The sequence below is a fragment of the Drosophila takahashii genome, chromosome 2R (assembly GCF_030179915.1).
Source record: "Drosophila takahashii strain IR98-3 E-12201 chromosome 2R, DtakHiC1v2, whole genome shotgun sequence".
NCBI lineage: Eukaryota > Metazoa > Arthropoda > Insecta > Diptera > Drosophilidae > Drosophila > Drosophila takahashii.
Window position 1 is genome coordinate 37,441,161 of NC_091679.1, and position 14,194 is coordinate 37,455,354.

Consider the following 14,194-nt stretch of genomic DNA (forward strand, 5'->3'; position numbering starts at 1 on the left):
TTGACTGCACTGAGAAAAAATATATATGTATACAGTTGATCATCCATAACTAAAGCCATTATCTGCCACCAAAAAAGTTCGAATTTCGAAGCATTTGAGTTATACTCTCTTATATCAATAAAAGAGTAGCTCGACTTAAAGAGACTTCGAGGTAGAGAAGTTCGGGTATTAAAAAATCTATAAAATTATTTTTAAATCTTTTAAAAAGAGTAAATCTATAAGTTAGAAAAATAAGAAATGTTTTCGAGTTATAACGAAACTAACTTTTTAACGCCAATAATTTTAAATGATTTTTGAAAAACTTTTCTTATAATATAAACTCCATTGGATGTTTTCCAAAAACAAATAAGAGAAAATATGTGTGTGCTCCTAAAATTTCAGAACCTTTTTTCAATTAATATTGTAACTATCATAGATTCGAAAGGGAAATTAAGGGAACAACGAAGTAATTTTTGTTCTACCTGAAATTTTTTTTTTAATAACAAGAATATTATTTTCTGCCTGTGTAGCGTTTTTGCGTGATGCTCTCGGTGGCTGTCAGTCATAGTCATGCCAGGGCATTCCAATCTGGCCATGATCAGGAGGCTTCTTGTGCCGATTCCGATTTCGATTCCGATTCCTTGGCACATTCAGCTGGCTGTGCATTCCTCGCCGTCAGTTTCCTTGCGCGCATCCTCAACGCCTTTTAGCATTGTTTATGAAGTGGAGTGTGGAGTGGTAAGGAGTGGTAAGAATCGGTATTGGCCATTGGCCAGGATGCGAGATATGGGGGCATGCACGTGATACAATTATGGCAGCGCTCGCTTTTTTTCGCATATTTTTTGCCCGCTTTGCATAATTTAACTGCGCGCAATTGTCGCGGCAATTATTTTTAGCCACTGATTTATTGTTGGCATATTCAGAGTAGTGGTCTTGGGAAAGTTTCTCGCAACTTCACACCTTTGCCCAGAATGGCCATATCGCTGCTGAATACGATGCCTTGCTCCCCCGGGCACCTGCTTACGAATTCCACTCACATTGCCTGCCAATGCCGCCACACCATGCCGATTCCGATTCCAGTGCCATTTTCGCACTTCCACTGGCAACTTGCCACTGCAACTGCGAGTTGGCAACCATTGTCGCCTCTTTCTGGGTCCGGGGGAACCAGAGATCTGCAATCTGCGCTCCGCAATCCACAATCCACGACGACTGCCTCCGCGGGCGATCGATAGTTATGGTCGTGTCAGACATCCTGTAATTTCGCCATTCCCATCCCCATTGGCTCCCTCCTCCTCCTTGGCACTCCGATCGTGTTGGCAACTTGTTGACACTTCATTGGCGCGCAAGTTAATTAAGAAGGAGAAGCCGCAGATACCGCCGACCACCGGCGCACCGGTGCAAAACACTTCATTTATCATCATTTAAATAGGTGTCGAGGTACAAATTACATGAATTTCGAAGCAGAACATTTTTACTCAATTTAATTTATCATCTTTCGATTTTTTATATAAATATGTATATCTTACTGATGGGTAAAAACTAAAGACTTTTAATGTTCTTGGAAAAACTTAAGATTTTACTGCTCAATAAATAAGTCTTTAAGAACTTTTAAGTGAATAGATTTATAAGGCAGTAAATTGAATATTAACCTTAAATTTTATCTAATTTTCTATAGTTTTTTAAAGTAAATTACCATCCACTATCCATAAAAACACTCAATTTACTCAGCACAAATACTCGTTTTATTTTATTTAAATATTTTATTATATTATCACCCCTGGTGACCATTATTCAAACCAATTATTTGTAGTAAAACATAAATTAATACAATTTCACGGTTACTTTAATCCAGCAATTTGTTCATTTGAAAACATCATTATTAGAGATCCAGTTTTGAAGAGAAGAAAGTGGGTAGAACGTTTAACACTAGAAATTCCATTAATTCGTATTCCACATTTGATTGAAATTATTACTGGCTACAAGGGGCGTTTAAGATAAAACTAGGTTGCTATATATACACAGATCAGATCAGAAACTGGGTCACGTGGGATGGGGACTCTTGTGGATTCAGTTGACCACCTCCACGCTGCAGTCCTCCTCCTCCTCCTCCCGCTCCTCCTCTCCCTCGGCGGGATCCTCGTCCTCAGGGACTTCCAGGGCAGGAGGAACCGGACTATCCTGGCTGCTCTCACAGGAACTCGACTCCAGGCACTCCAATCGATTGCTATCGAGTCGCAATCGCTTCTCCGGCTTCTTGAGCAGCTCCTCGATGGAGTAGGGATTCCGTTTGCGACTGTGACTGAGCGTCGAGCCCGGAGAAGAAGCCTCTGGAGCGGATCCACCTCCATTTCCTCCTCCCGAAGCGGTTAGTGAGAGGGCCGCTGGCGAGGATTTGCCCGAATCGCAATCGCTGAGTGCATCCCCGGCGGCACCGGGGGTAGAGAGATCGATGGAGCTCTCCGACTTGGTGAAGCCACCCATAACCGATGTTGAGGAGGCGGCCGCCGCTGCCATGGCGTGGGGCAAATAGCCGCCGGCATAGGGCAGGAATTGGCCACCCGAGGCAGCCGCCTGGGCCTGAATGTGCGCCTGGGTGTAGTAGAGCAGGGAGGGATTCCACAGCCAGTGCTTGTGCAGGGCCGAGTAACTCAGATCCAGGCCAGAAACACTGGGATTCAGGCCGTGATTGGGATTGTGATTGTGGCCATGTGGTCCCATGGTGGGCGGCATTTTGGGAGCGGGTTTGAGCGGCATCTCGCCGGCGGCAGGCATCATCAACGATGGTGGTTTTGCATACCGCGCCACGGAGGGCGTGGCTGCCGAAGTGGGCGGGGCCACTGGGGTAACCGACGGGGGAGGAGCTTGGGGGCCGCCATATCCATTCGATGGACCGCTGCCCGCTTGATGAGCTGCTGCCGCCGCCGCCGCCGCAGCTGCCGCATTCTGCTGACTGGAGGTCATCTCATCCGTCCACAAACCGCTATTCCGAAGAATCCGGTTGATGGAGCTTATCGAGGGCACCGAACTGGGATCGCAGACCCTCTGCTGCTGGAGTTGCTCCCGAATCTCCCACGCGAACATCCCGCTGTTCTCCTCCTTCAAGCGGATGATCTTCTTCACCACGGTGGGCGTGGCTACTTGCTGGAAGAAAAGAAAGAGAAATACGATTAAAAAAAATTCAGGGATTAATAAAACTTATGGGCTCTCAAATGTATACAAAGATATTACATTAATATATAAACCGTTATAAAACCTTGGAAATCCTAAAACTCATTCAAAAATTAATAATTATCCAATGGATCTCTGCAAAACATACTAAAGTATATTAGTATTCCAAAGTATCTCATGTGTATCTCAAATATTTATAATTCATACGATTAATAAACCATTTTCCCTGCTCCCTGAAAAAAGTTTTAACATAAAAATTAAAAGTATTTTGCGCGACAAGGAATTCTTGAAGAAAATAACCCCCATAACCCATGCTTTAACCCCTTTATTCTCAGGTGTCTCTACGATTAATTGCCGTGAAATTCAATTGTGCATTAAACTAAACCAAAGTGCACTTGCAACAATTGCAAAAGCTGACAGCGAACACGGCCACGCCCCTTTTAGGCTGTCATGTTCGCGGGGAGATTTGCATCGGACCCACATCGGTGTTGTACATTCTGCTTTTTGCATATGTTAATTTGTACGAGTATTTCAAAGGACCTTCCTGCTTTTCCACTGGCGCCCGCTTTTCACGTGTGACGCGGCAATTCATTAAAAATTCATAAATACGCTTAAGGGGGCTTTTATCGAATGGGGGGGAATGGGAAATGGGGAGGGGGGTTCGGATTTCGAGGGGCCAAAAGACCCTCCGGCGCAGCAAGCTTGCATGCCAGATCTTATCGGAAATCTACACGCGCGCTCACTTTTTGTAACCACTGTCCTTGCGCCCGCCCCGCCCCCTTTTCCTAAATATATATGCCAAAGGGGCAAAAGGGAATATCGGGTGACGGGGGCAACTTCTTTATTGACCCACCGTAGGTGTTAAATGCGCGTTTTGTTCAGCCAGCGAGTGCAGAGCGCTTATTGAATCACCATGTAAGCGGGTGGGTAACCGATGTGGTAGGGGGTTACATTGGCACCGGGTACATTGTGCACTTGGTGGGCGGTGCAACTACCGTTAATTAGGCGTTCTGTTCCGTCGGCAAACATCGCACCTGAACAACTGTTTGCCCAGTCGGAAGGGGAACCGAAATGGGGAGGATTGTTCCAGGAATAGAAATATGTGGGAACAATATAATCGGTATTTCAATCCGATCTTTTGGGATATACTATTCTAGACTAACTTTTATCAATTTTATTAAGCTGTTTTGGTGTTAAATGTCTCACTTTGACAATAATATGCACCATTCTTTTAAATTTGAATGTTTTTTAATCATTGTTATGAATGATCTCACATGTTTAGACATTTTGGATCTTTAACCCCCTCGGTTGGTAAAAAATATTCAGATATCATGGCTGCGTAAAGTAGCAAATATTTTTACAATACCCTTCTGGAAAGCGTTAACTACGGTGCGTATGGGTCGTGATTCGGTGTTATCGCGTGGCTGATTCCATAACCCAGTGCAATCACCACTATCAACGGGCCATTGTCGTCACTTTTTGGGGCCGTGAAGCGAGCAGCGGCTTAAACGGTAGCAGCCACACTTGATTGGGCGTGCGAACCGAACAGGTGTGTCCTCAGCCATCCAGGTAGCCCACTTATTCCACCCAGTTATCATCCTCGAACAGGCGAGATTGATTTGCTGCGCTCTCTCCACTCGAATACCCACTCCTCCGTCTCCTCCTTCTCCCCCTAACTTTGCCCTCCGCCCACCTGCCACTCCCACGCGGCCATAAAAGCTGTCATCGAAATAAGAGAACATGTAAACTAGCTGCTGGTTACAATGCTTATCGGGGCTATCTGTTTCCGTGTATCTGTGATACTTTATGGATTTACTGCTGTGCGTTTGATTTTTATATAATCGTTTGTTGATTTCATGCACCACAGCAGACCACATGTGGTTTCCCGTCCCCCCAGATCTTGTGGCCCATCCCCATTCGAAATGCCGTTGCCACTTGGAACTTACCTTGGTCTTGCTCCCGCCAATGGAACCTGGTCGAATGGAGCCCGTCTCATAGAAGCGCGTCAATATTTTGGAAACGCAACCTATTCGGGGAGATGCAAAGAATAGAATTCGTTAGCTTGGGGTTAAAATCATAGTTTTAGGTAAACTCACCATGAGAAACCAGAAGCTGGCGGGATATATCACAGGGCCTCACTCCACACAGGGCCAAATCCACGATCCTTCGACGCACGCAGTCCGGCAAAGGACGGCCATTCACAAAGACTCCTCCTAGTTGGTTGACACCGGCTTGACCTGAAAGGATCAGTGGAAAAAGGATATTCCTATAGATTTCACATCAAATATTAATATCAGTAAGTTTGGTCAGGGAAAAAGATTATCCTATCCTTTATTCTTTTGAATACTGAACAATATGCTTACAATAAACTTTATAAATATTTTCTTTGCTGTTCAGAAAACTGTAAAAGATTAAGTTAATGTTCTGAAGAAGTATTATCTATTTTGTGATCATTTAAAAATAATTTTATTAAGTTTCCAGATAAAAGAAAATTTTAAAAATATTATTCTATATAGACAGAAATACAGAACTAGAATTTGTGTAAAAAAATTAAATTTAACAAGCCCTATCCACTTACAATTCTTAAGCCCACACAAATATTTAGATCATAAGTTTGCCAGACAATTATTAAAAGTTTATGGCTAGAAACACAAGTTCCTAAGCTTCTCAATAAAGCGGACAAGCCGGAAAGATTTACAATAAACACACGCGTCCGGGCTAAATAGCCGTAGTTTGGCAGCCGCCCTGTTGACTTGGCTAATCTCTTTTTAACCTTCCCCAACTGGCGATCGTAAACGCAGGCGGCAAAAGTACGCCAGTAATAACCGTGGCTCTTTATGGAATGGGGATCCTAAGTATTCGGCAAGGGGAGGTGGAGAAATGAGAAATGGGGGACTTGAGACCGAGACTGGAAACTAAAGATCGCATCTTGCGCTTTCGTTTAATTTCCTTTCGGAGTTCATTAGCGGGACTCACCTGTATGCGGCATGGCTGAAATGTGATCAACAATTCAATTCAATCCAATTCAATCCGAAAGTGATTCGATACGATCCAAGCCGATTCGATCGGTAGTCGTTCGGTTAGTCGCTTAGCCTCCGTAAAGTATTTTGGTTTATTTGCTGTTGGTGGTTGGTGGTTTGTTGTTTGTTTTTAGTTTTTACTCGTTTTTCGTCCCGTTGCCTCGGCTGCTGCTTAGTTAATCGCTGAATTTTAATCAAATTTCAAGCAAGAACGTCATAAAAACGCTTTGATGGATGTCGTCGTGGTCGCCGGGCTATTAGGATGCTCAGTTGAAGACTCGGACCTGAATGCTTGTTGAGTGTTGAGTGTTGGATGCTGGCGACCCACTCCCCGAAGACTTTTTACGGCTTCCACGAATTCGGACGGCGTCCAGGCCCGGCCAGAACCGATCCGATCCAAACCGATCCGATACAAGTGCCGAACTGGACAGTGAAAATCTAGTAAGGAAAATACATAAAACTTAATTATTTTATAAAACTACGCGGCTGGGAGTTTAATGTGCAGTGGTTTATGTGCTCAATGGCCATGTCCACCGGTGGTGACCAGTGCCCAGTGCCCAGTGTATCTCAAATTAGCTGCTTATCAGGCACATTCCCGGCGCAGCGTGAACTGCTGGCCCATTATCGAGAGGTTGCCCCCATCATTTATACCCAAATACGATACAGTATATGGTATATGGTAGTTCGCCTAACTATACAGTATGCAAATGCCAGGGGTAACAATTAAAATGAATTTTGGCCAATTGCTCATTTGGTTAAATATGCCAACCGAAAGCCGAAAGAGATATGCAAATGGGCTTTCAGCACCACCAACTTTGGCCCAGTGGTTTCCGCTTCCTGTTTTCCCTGCAGGATTTGAGCCTGTCGCCAGCCTGTCAGAGGCATGAAAACGCGCTGAAGAACCGTATAAATCAAAAACTGTAACTGCCGCTGCCCGTCGAGGGTCCACACTTTGTCATGGCCATGTTATTATTATGGAATTCACATTAGATTTAATTGCCGAGCCCCGAGTCCTTAGCCCTTGCCACTTTTCAGCTCGTAAAACCACCGAAATGCGCGTGTTTAAGCCACCGAACCGCCGCACGCACCACATACTCCCCCTTGGAAGTTGAAAAAACAGAACGAGAAAACCGAAAAAGAACTCGAAATTAAGTTGTTCATTAGGTTTTTTTTGGACTCTCCTCAGTCTGAGGTTTTTTTCGGGTAAGGTAACCTTACCGCTCACCGCGAACGGGAAACTCGTGCTGGCCGTTAAGGCCATAAAGTTCGCAGTTGGTCTGGCCGGGGGCCAAAGATTTGGCCGACAACGCGATAAGGATTCCATTCCATCGGTCTTGTATTTTGCATTTAGTATTTTGTAGAAAGTGAAATAGACATTCCGGCAAAATCCAATTTCGGCCACAATGAAAGGGTTAATTTCCCCGCTGGCGTGCTGTTCGACCATTTTGCTGGAATGTTTTTGGCCCACTTGGGAGCAGTAGTGAGCAGTCACAACTAAATAGTTCCGGGCAGGTGCTAGTACCTAGAAATTTCCTGGTTTTTCTTCCTTTCCCTTAGGTTTCCCAGTTATTTTTTTTTACGAATTATTTTCTGCTTGATAATTTAGCAAAAGCTATGAAAAACCCATTTAACATAATCCTATAAGGTTACTAAATAAATAAATAGCAATAAATATTATAGCAATTTATTCAGTTTAACCTGGGGTTAAAAGCTTACTATCTTACAAATAAAGAAAAGAGTTTAAAGTATAATAAGATCAAATATTATAACCATTAATTCAGTTTAAGCTGGGGCTAAAATCCAACTATCTTACAGAAAAAATAAAAAAATTAAAAATATACCAAGAACAAATATGAGTTTATAACCATTTAATAATTTTAAACTGGGGTGAAAAACTAGCTAGGAAAAATGTCACCCAGTAGTGATCCAAAGTGTATGGTACTTAACGAAAGTATAAAAAAATCCCCTTTTATTTTTACCGACCTTATAAAATGTAAATGCGTAGCAAAGGTTTTTTCCAGCGCTTCAATACTGCTCAAGTTTAATTTTAAATGTGATCTTCAGGCTTAATGGCGGGTTATATATAGATATATTGCTAATCTCGGCCTTTCAGGTTTTCTGGCGGAATAATATACACATATATCCCTCATATCAAGTGCTACCGATTTCTCCACTCGTAAGTCTCAATTAGCTTTCGAGCACATGTCAAGCGGAACAGACATAAAAACCGATAGAAATTAGTTAAACATACAATAATTTAAATTCGTGCGATTACCGAAAGTGGAACCGACAGGTTGGCCGAGCTTCTGTTTCGGATTTGGATGCGGACCGAGAAACCCTGTCCTCTCCCTTTTTTTCTTGATTTTTTTGGTGCCCCCCGCAGATGGAAGCGATCGATCGATCCGAAGCCAGATCGAACCGGGGCATTAACAGCCGCTAATTAAAATAAAAAAATTATAATAAAACGTACGCTTCACCATTTGAATATGATTAGCTCGCTCGCTCTCAGTCTTTCTGGACCACGCTTAAGTAAGTTGTCCGGCGGCTCGTTGGCTTAGAAAGCTCCCAAATCAATGAGCCATAATGGTATAATGGGTAGCCAGAAAAGACGGCATGACAAAGAATTAATTAGCATACGATTTTTGACTTTTGTCGCTCGCCGGACTCGTGGGAAAACTAAACTGTGGCCGAAAAGAAGCAGTCATCGATCTGCCAAACGACCGATTGGGCCTCTTTAAATGAGTTATCTCGGTCCGGCGGAAGTTCAATTGGCCAGTAGTTTTGCAATGCAAATTCGGTCGGTCGGCCATCCGGTGGCATCTTCATCTACCACTTCATTCACAATATGAATATTGGAAAACAATATTGAATGGAGAACGGCTCGGCTCAATCCGTTAGATCAGATCGTCGTTCATTAAGAAATAAGCCGATCGGCAGAGGAGCAAAGGCGATGAAGGGAACTTGAGACCGATGTGTCGAACACGATAAGCAAATATCGTTATTAAAGCCTTTCAAAAAACGCCGCAACCTGCTCGCCAGCGACTCGATTTAATGATTTAGTTGTTGAGAAAGCAAATTATGCGCAAACAAATTGATTACGATCGTTTATGGTGGCCATTATGGGCAGGTCGATCGATGCGGCCGGGTCTTAATTAAGTCGCCGATAAGTCATCGTCGTTAGCTTTTGTCAAGTGTTGGAATAATACCGAAGTTTCGGCGGATAATGCTGGTTAAAATATGTCTGCTTTCTGTCCTTTTAAACAAGTTCAAGTGCAGCGATTGCATTAGAGCTTATCTGGTCTTGAATAGGGAAATTGATAACACATCTGCCGGAAAATCGACACTCTATACGCTAAAAGCTTTTTCAGTAAACTTATTAGTTACTTTAAATAGGGACCAATTCAACGTAAAAAATTATTAGAAGTAGAACAAAAGAAATTAATTAAATTTAAAGGTCTAATATGTCGATGTTAAGTTTAAAAACATACTTAAGATGATTCGTTTTAAAAACGATTCTTATTGGAATTAGAAACTTAATTATTATAATCTCTAATTGATTTAAATTAGTAGTAGGTACTAGTATTCTTTATTAAATGAGTTTGAAGTCATTTGTGTCATAGTCCCTATTCTTAACCAGAGAGCCTATGGTGAATGATTCCCAATTGTGTACCCAATTTAAGTTATTGGACTAATTAAAACACCTCTGCACTAAATAAACTTCCAAGGTGTTTAATTTTCTGTTTCAAAGGTAAGCTCACCTCAATCTCGGGGCACTAAATTCGCCGGTTATCCACAAACTTGTATTCAACTGGTTCCGAATCCTTAAAAGCACTTGAGCACTACACTTTCCGCTCGAGTTTTCCATGCACAGTGGGCTTAGGCTTATCCCGCGGATATTGGCCGATTACTCAGTTCAGAGGCGCGACGGCTGATGTATCTTATTTGCTTGGTAGTTTTTATTTTCGGTTGAGAGTTACCGACGCGACGCACCTTGTCACTCGACCGTCAAAAATTCGACTAACTGCACGCGAATCGCGGGGCCGGCGCATCGATCCGATCAATTTGGTGGCGGTGGCAGTGGCAGAAGATGTGGCAGTATAAGTTACCTCAACTGTGGAAATTGAGAGTTGGCTTCGTGCCTCGCCCGCGGTCCATCAGCCGACGATTTCTACTGAGGCGCCGCCAAGCAGAGCGGGCCAAAACGCCACCGAAAAGCCGTCGCTCACCCATACACTCGCTGACTTTAGCCACACACATGGACAGAAACCTTCACGGACTCACAGACGAAACGTTTTTCTGGTGTAACCGGTTTTTCACGGCTGCGACGTCTGCGGCAGTTCCAGCCCCATTTGGCCCACCGCCAGCCAATGAGGGCCAATCAGCTGCTTTTCTGCGTGCGCATGCGTCGCCCGCTGCGCCGACGGAGCGCTGCCATTGGCCAAAAGCCGCCGGGGGGAAGGGGGCCAGGTGACACGTCCTCCGGGAGCGAAAGCGACACGGGCACAGTGGGCCAAGTGTGAAGAGGCCAGTGGGTTAGGTCTACAGGTTCACGGGATTTCAAAAGCACATTGAGGGTAATGGTAAGTTCAAAAAGATTTTAAACGTAAATCTTATTTTAAAGATACATGATTTACCCTTATATCATTGATCTTAACTCTTGTAACTTATCCATGGGAAGCCAAACACGTTTCTTTGACGTATTGGAAATTTAAAACCAGCGACCAGTTAACATAGCAAAGTCTCATAGCAAAGACACTTAAGCTAACTAAACCATAAGCTCTATTTTTTGCTGTAAGTAAAGAGTATTTATATAATTATATGCATTATTATTATTAAAGGAGGTCTTGCGGAAAGATTGAGATGCTAATATAGTCAAACTACTCTACAATGTTCTCAGCTAAACGAACTTATTGTTTGCTTCAAAGCTTATACGTTACCTTTTTCATAGATTCGATTACAATTTTGAATAAAAGAGTTTTTTTTAAGTCCGCAATTCATTTGAAACTATTTTATGGTTTAAACAATATGTGTAACCTTTAAAAATTTGAATTAGTTTATATGTTAAGCTTGGCTTCTTGGTTTATTTTATTAACATACATTTTATTGTTTAAATGGTTTCCTCCTCCTGCAGCTTTCATCCCACTGTGCGGATGCACGACGTCCGTGCAGCCCGCCTCCGCTCTTGGCAGGCTTTAGGGGTAGTATAGGTCGATGTGGATGGTAGATGGTCGATGGTCGGTGAGTTCCGGGCAGAGAGCGTTGCGGCAGAGCGTAGCCTTAGCCGTGGCCGTTTCCGCAGCCGTTGCGTTGCCGTTGCAGCCGCGTTCCGGCCAATCGGCGGAGGCAACGCAGCACGCAAACGCTCTTCGCTCTGCCTCTTTACCTCGGTTCCCCTCCCCCATCCTTGATTCCTGATAGATACAGCTACTATATATCCAGCCAGGGCCCTCAACTGCTCAATTCCCACTCCAAAGAGCCCATCCACATCCGCATTGTGACACTGCATAGCCGTTACCCTGGCGAAACAGCCACAGCTACGGTTCGTCCTTGCCCACCCACTGGAAACTCCCCGCCCACTCCCACTCCCAGGAGAGAGGAGGAGGTGGAGGTCGTTAGCTGGGTGGTGGCGTTAAGTAACGCTTGGTGGTGCCGCAGGCGTTAATTGAATTCGACAATTGTCGCTCGGCATTCACAATCGAAAATGAATTTCCACTGCGACGACAGCGACTGGTGCTGAAAGATAAAGCTGTCATATTGTTTTTGATTGTTCCGAGGGAGGAGGAGTATAAATTATTGATCCATTCGAGGGACACACACAGAACATGATGAATGGAAATTAGTTTCCATAACTAGAAAATCAATGGGGTCCTAGCTAAAGGAACTCCTCTCCCGGTAGATAGAGTCTAAAGTATAAAGTATAACCCATTTTGTAGCCGCGTGGCGCATGCAAATCCACTTGCCACCAAAAACCACAAAAACCTGTGCGAAAACATGCTAAATTCTTAGGCCCATTCAGCGAGGATTTTCCAATGGCGAGGGCTTGGCTGAAACTTCTGCTGGCCAGAGATAAAACTGTCACAAAGGCCGGGTTGCTGGTAGCCAGTAACTACGAGCAGCTGCCTCCGACTTTTCCCAGGCAACCAAGCGCGGCGTAATAAGATCAAGCGAGTCAGCCGTGCGTGGTGGCATCAACACACACCTCTCTGTCAGAGAGTCCTTTGGTTGTTTGGTCCTCTGGCCCACCCAACTCGCCACGCCCAACGCCCTTCGCCCAGTGAGCTTGTTTCATTGCCCATCCTTCCTACCATCCTCCCACCCTCCGCGGGTCCTTCAACGTGTGTCTTGCTCTATCTGACAAGGCGATTATGCGACCCAAAGCCTTTCAAGTGGCAGCAATTACCCAAACCCCGACTCGACTCGAGCCCAAAAAGCCAACTACGCCCCAATTAAGGCGCACACACACAAATCTGTGTGGGAAGTGCGTTTAGCCGGGCAGCAAAAAAGAGCAAGGAGGGTGAAAAGCATCGAACAGGCGATACCCTTTTTGAGGTCTCTGCTTTAATTTAACACTTTAAACGGCTTAGTTTTAGCAAGAGAAATCAGAATAAATCAGAATAACTTCAAAAACAAGAGAGATCGCAATAGTCTAGTATTTTGACTATACCCGTTACGCAGCTAGAGGGAGTGCGAGGGAGATACGCAGTCGTCTGCGGCATCTATGGCCATTTCATTTTTTGCTCATAACATTTTAATGGATCGTCCGATTTTAAAAATGTTTTTCTGCACTTGCATTTATAGTTTACCAAAATTATTAAAGATGTGGGTGGCTCCCACACATTATAAAGTCGTTTAAGGCGATTGTGGGCGTTAGAGTGGGCGTGGCGCTCGGCTGAAACAAACTTGCGCTGCGTAGGAAGCCCAATAACATTTGTGATTAATCCCAGCCTTCTAGCTTTTGTAGTTTCCGAGATCTCAGCGTTTATACGGACAGACAGACGGACAGGCAGATGGACAGACAGACGGACGGACAGACAGACGGACAGACGGACATGGCTAGATCGACTCGGAAGACTCAAGAATATATATACTTTATGGGGTCGGAAATGCCTCCTTCTAGCTGTTACATACTTTTGCTCGAATACAATATACCCCTTTACTCTACGAGTAACGGGTATAAACATTTTGTTTCTGGGCTGTTTAGAATCTGGATTGTAACAAACCCATTGGGTCTTCCATCATACCCTTTATTCACAGGGCATTCAAATGAGCAACGGAAGTGGGTTTGCTCCGGTTTTATGAGGCGGGTGTCAGGGGTTGAGCACTGTGCACCTTCGACGGGGCAAAAAACGAGCTGTAATGAAAAGGGGCGGTACAATCGGCTTAACTTCTTCCGATTGACTTGGCTTACCACGCGCCCGAATGCGATTGCAATCGCAGAACTTACACTCGCTTATATTGTAATTGAAATGGAATCCAGTTTGGAGAGGGGTGTGATTTAAGTCTGGTTTTATGGCAAAGAGAAGCGGTTCTTTGGTAGACTGACACCCACATCAGCTTTTTGCCTAATCAAATTATGCCGAAAGCCAAAGGATGCGTGCTACCAACTCATTAGGCGGATGGCTCAAAAAACCCAGTAAACAGAAGCTGCTCCCGATTTAGGTGCCGTATTTTGGGGCGGCTCGTGCCTGGAGGTCAGTCTGTCTGGTCTGCGGGAATGACTCCGGGGCAGAGTCTAGATTTCATGGTCATTAATGAGCGGTGTCCGCAGGAATGCGCCTGGGAATCGAGCAAAAAGCGGGACTTTTTGGCGTGGGCGCCCTTCTAATCTGAAATTATTTGCCCCAAACCTGCGGCAAATTAGCTGTTCTTTATTTTTTTCGCATGCCTTTTGGACAAGAAAAAAGAAGCCTGGTATGGAATATATTTTCTAATTGCAGGGGCGGCCTAATTGAGGGTTCGCTTCGGGGCCCCCGTTCTTGGCAATCAGCAGATGCAAGTCAAGAAGTCCCGAAAATTGTCTGAAAAAA

The 14,194-nt window shown here is 44.3% G+C and overlaps 1 protein-coding gene across 1 annotated transcript; it reads right to left on the reverse strand.

The window, feature by feature from the left end:
• Positions 1–1,818: 1,818 nt before the first annotated feature.
• Positions 1,819–6,601, reverse strand: Poxn (Pox neuro). The gene is made up of 4 exons (XM_017154605.3): positions 6,124–6,601; positions 5,244–5,384; positions 5,094–5,173; positions 1,819–3,120 (listed from the first exon to the last, which is right to left on the reverse strand). Exons 1-4 carry the CDS (start codon positions 6,134–6,136, stop codon positions 2,047–2,049), a joined length of 1,308 nt encoding a protein of 435 aa, XP_017010094.2. The 5' UTR covers positions 6,137–6,601; the 3' UTR covers positions 1,819–2,046.
• Between the last annotated feature and the right edge of the window lie 7,593 nt (positions 6,602–14,194).

Excerpts from the sequence above, each read along its gene's own strand:
- Poxn (XM_017154605.3), bottom strand. Across the intron at positions 5,174-5,243 it reads CCAGCTTCTGGTTTCTCATG|GTTGCGTTTCCAAAATATTG; the intron begins GTGAGTTTACCT and ends CTCCCCGAATAG. Across the intron at positions 3,121-5,093 it reads TTGGCGGGAGCAAGACCAAG|CAAGTAGCCACGCCCACCGT; the intron begins GTAAGTTCCAAG and ends CTTTTCTTCCAG.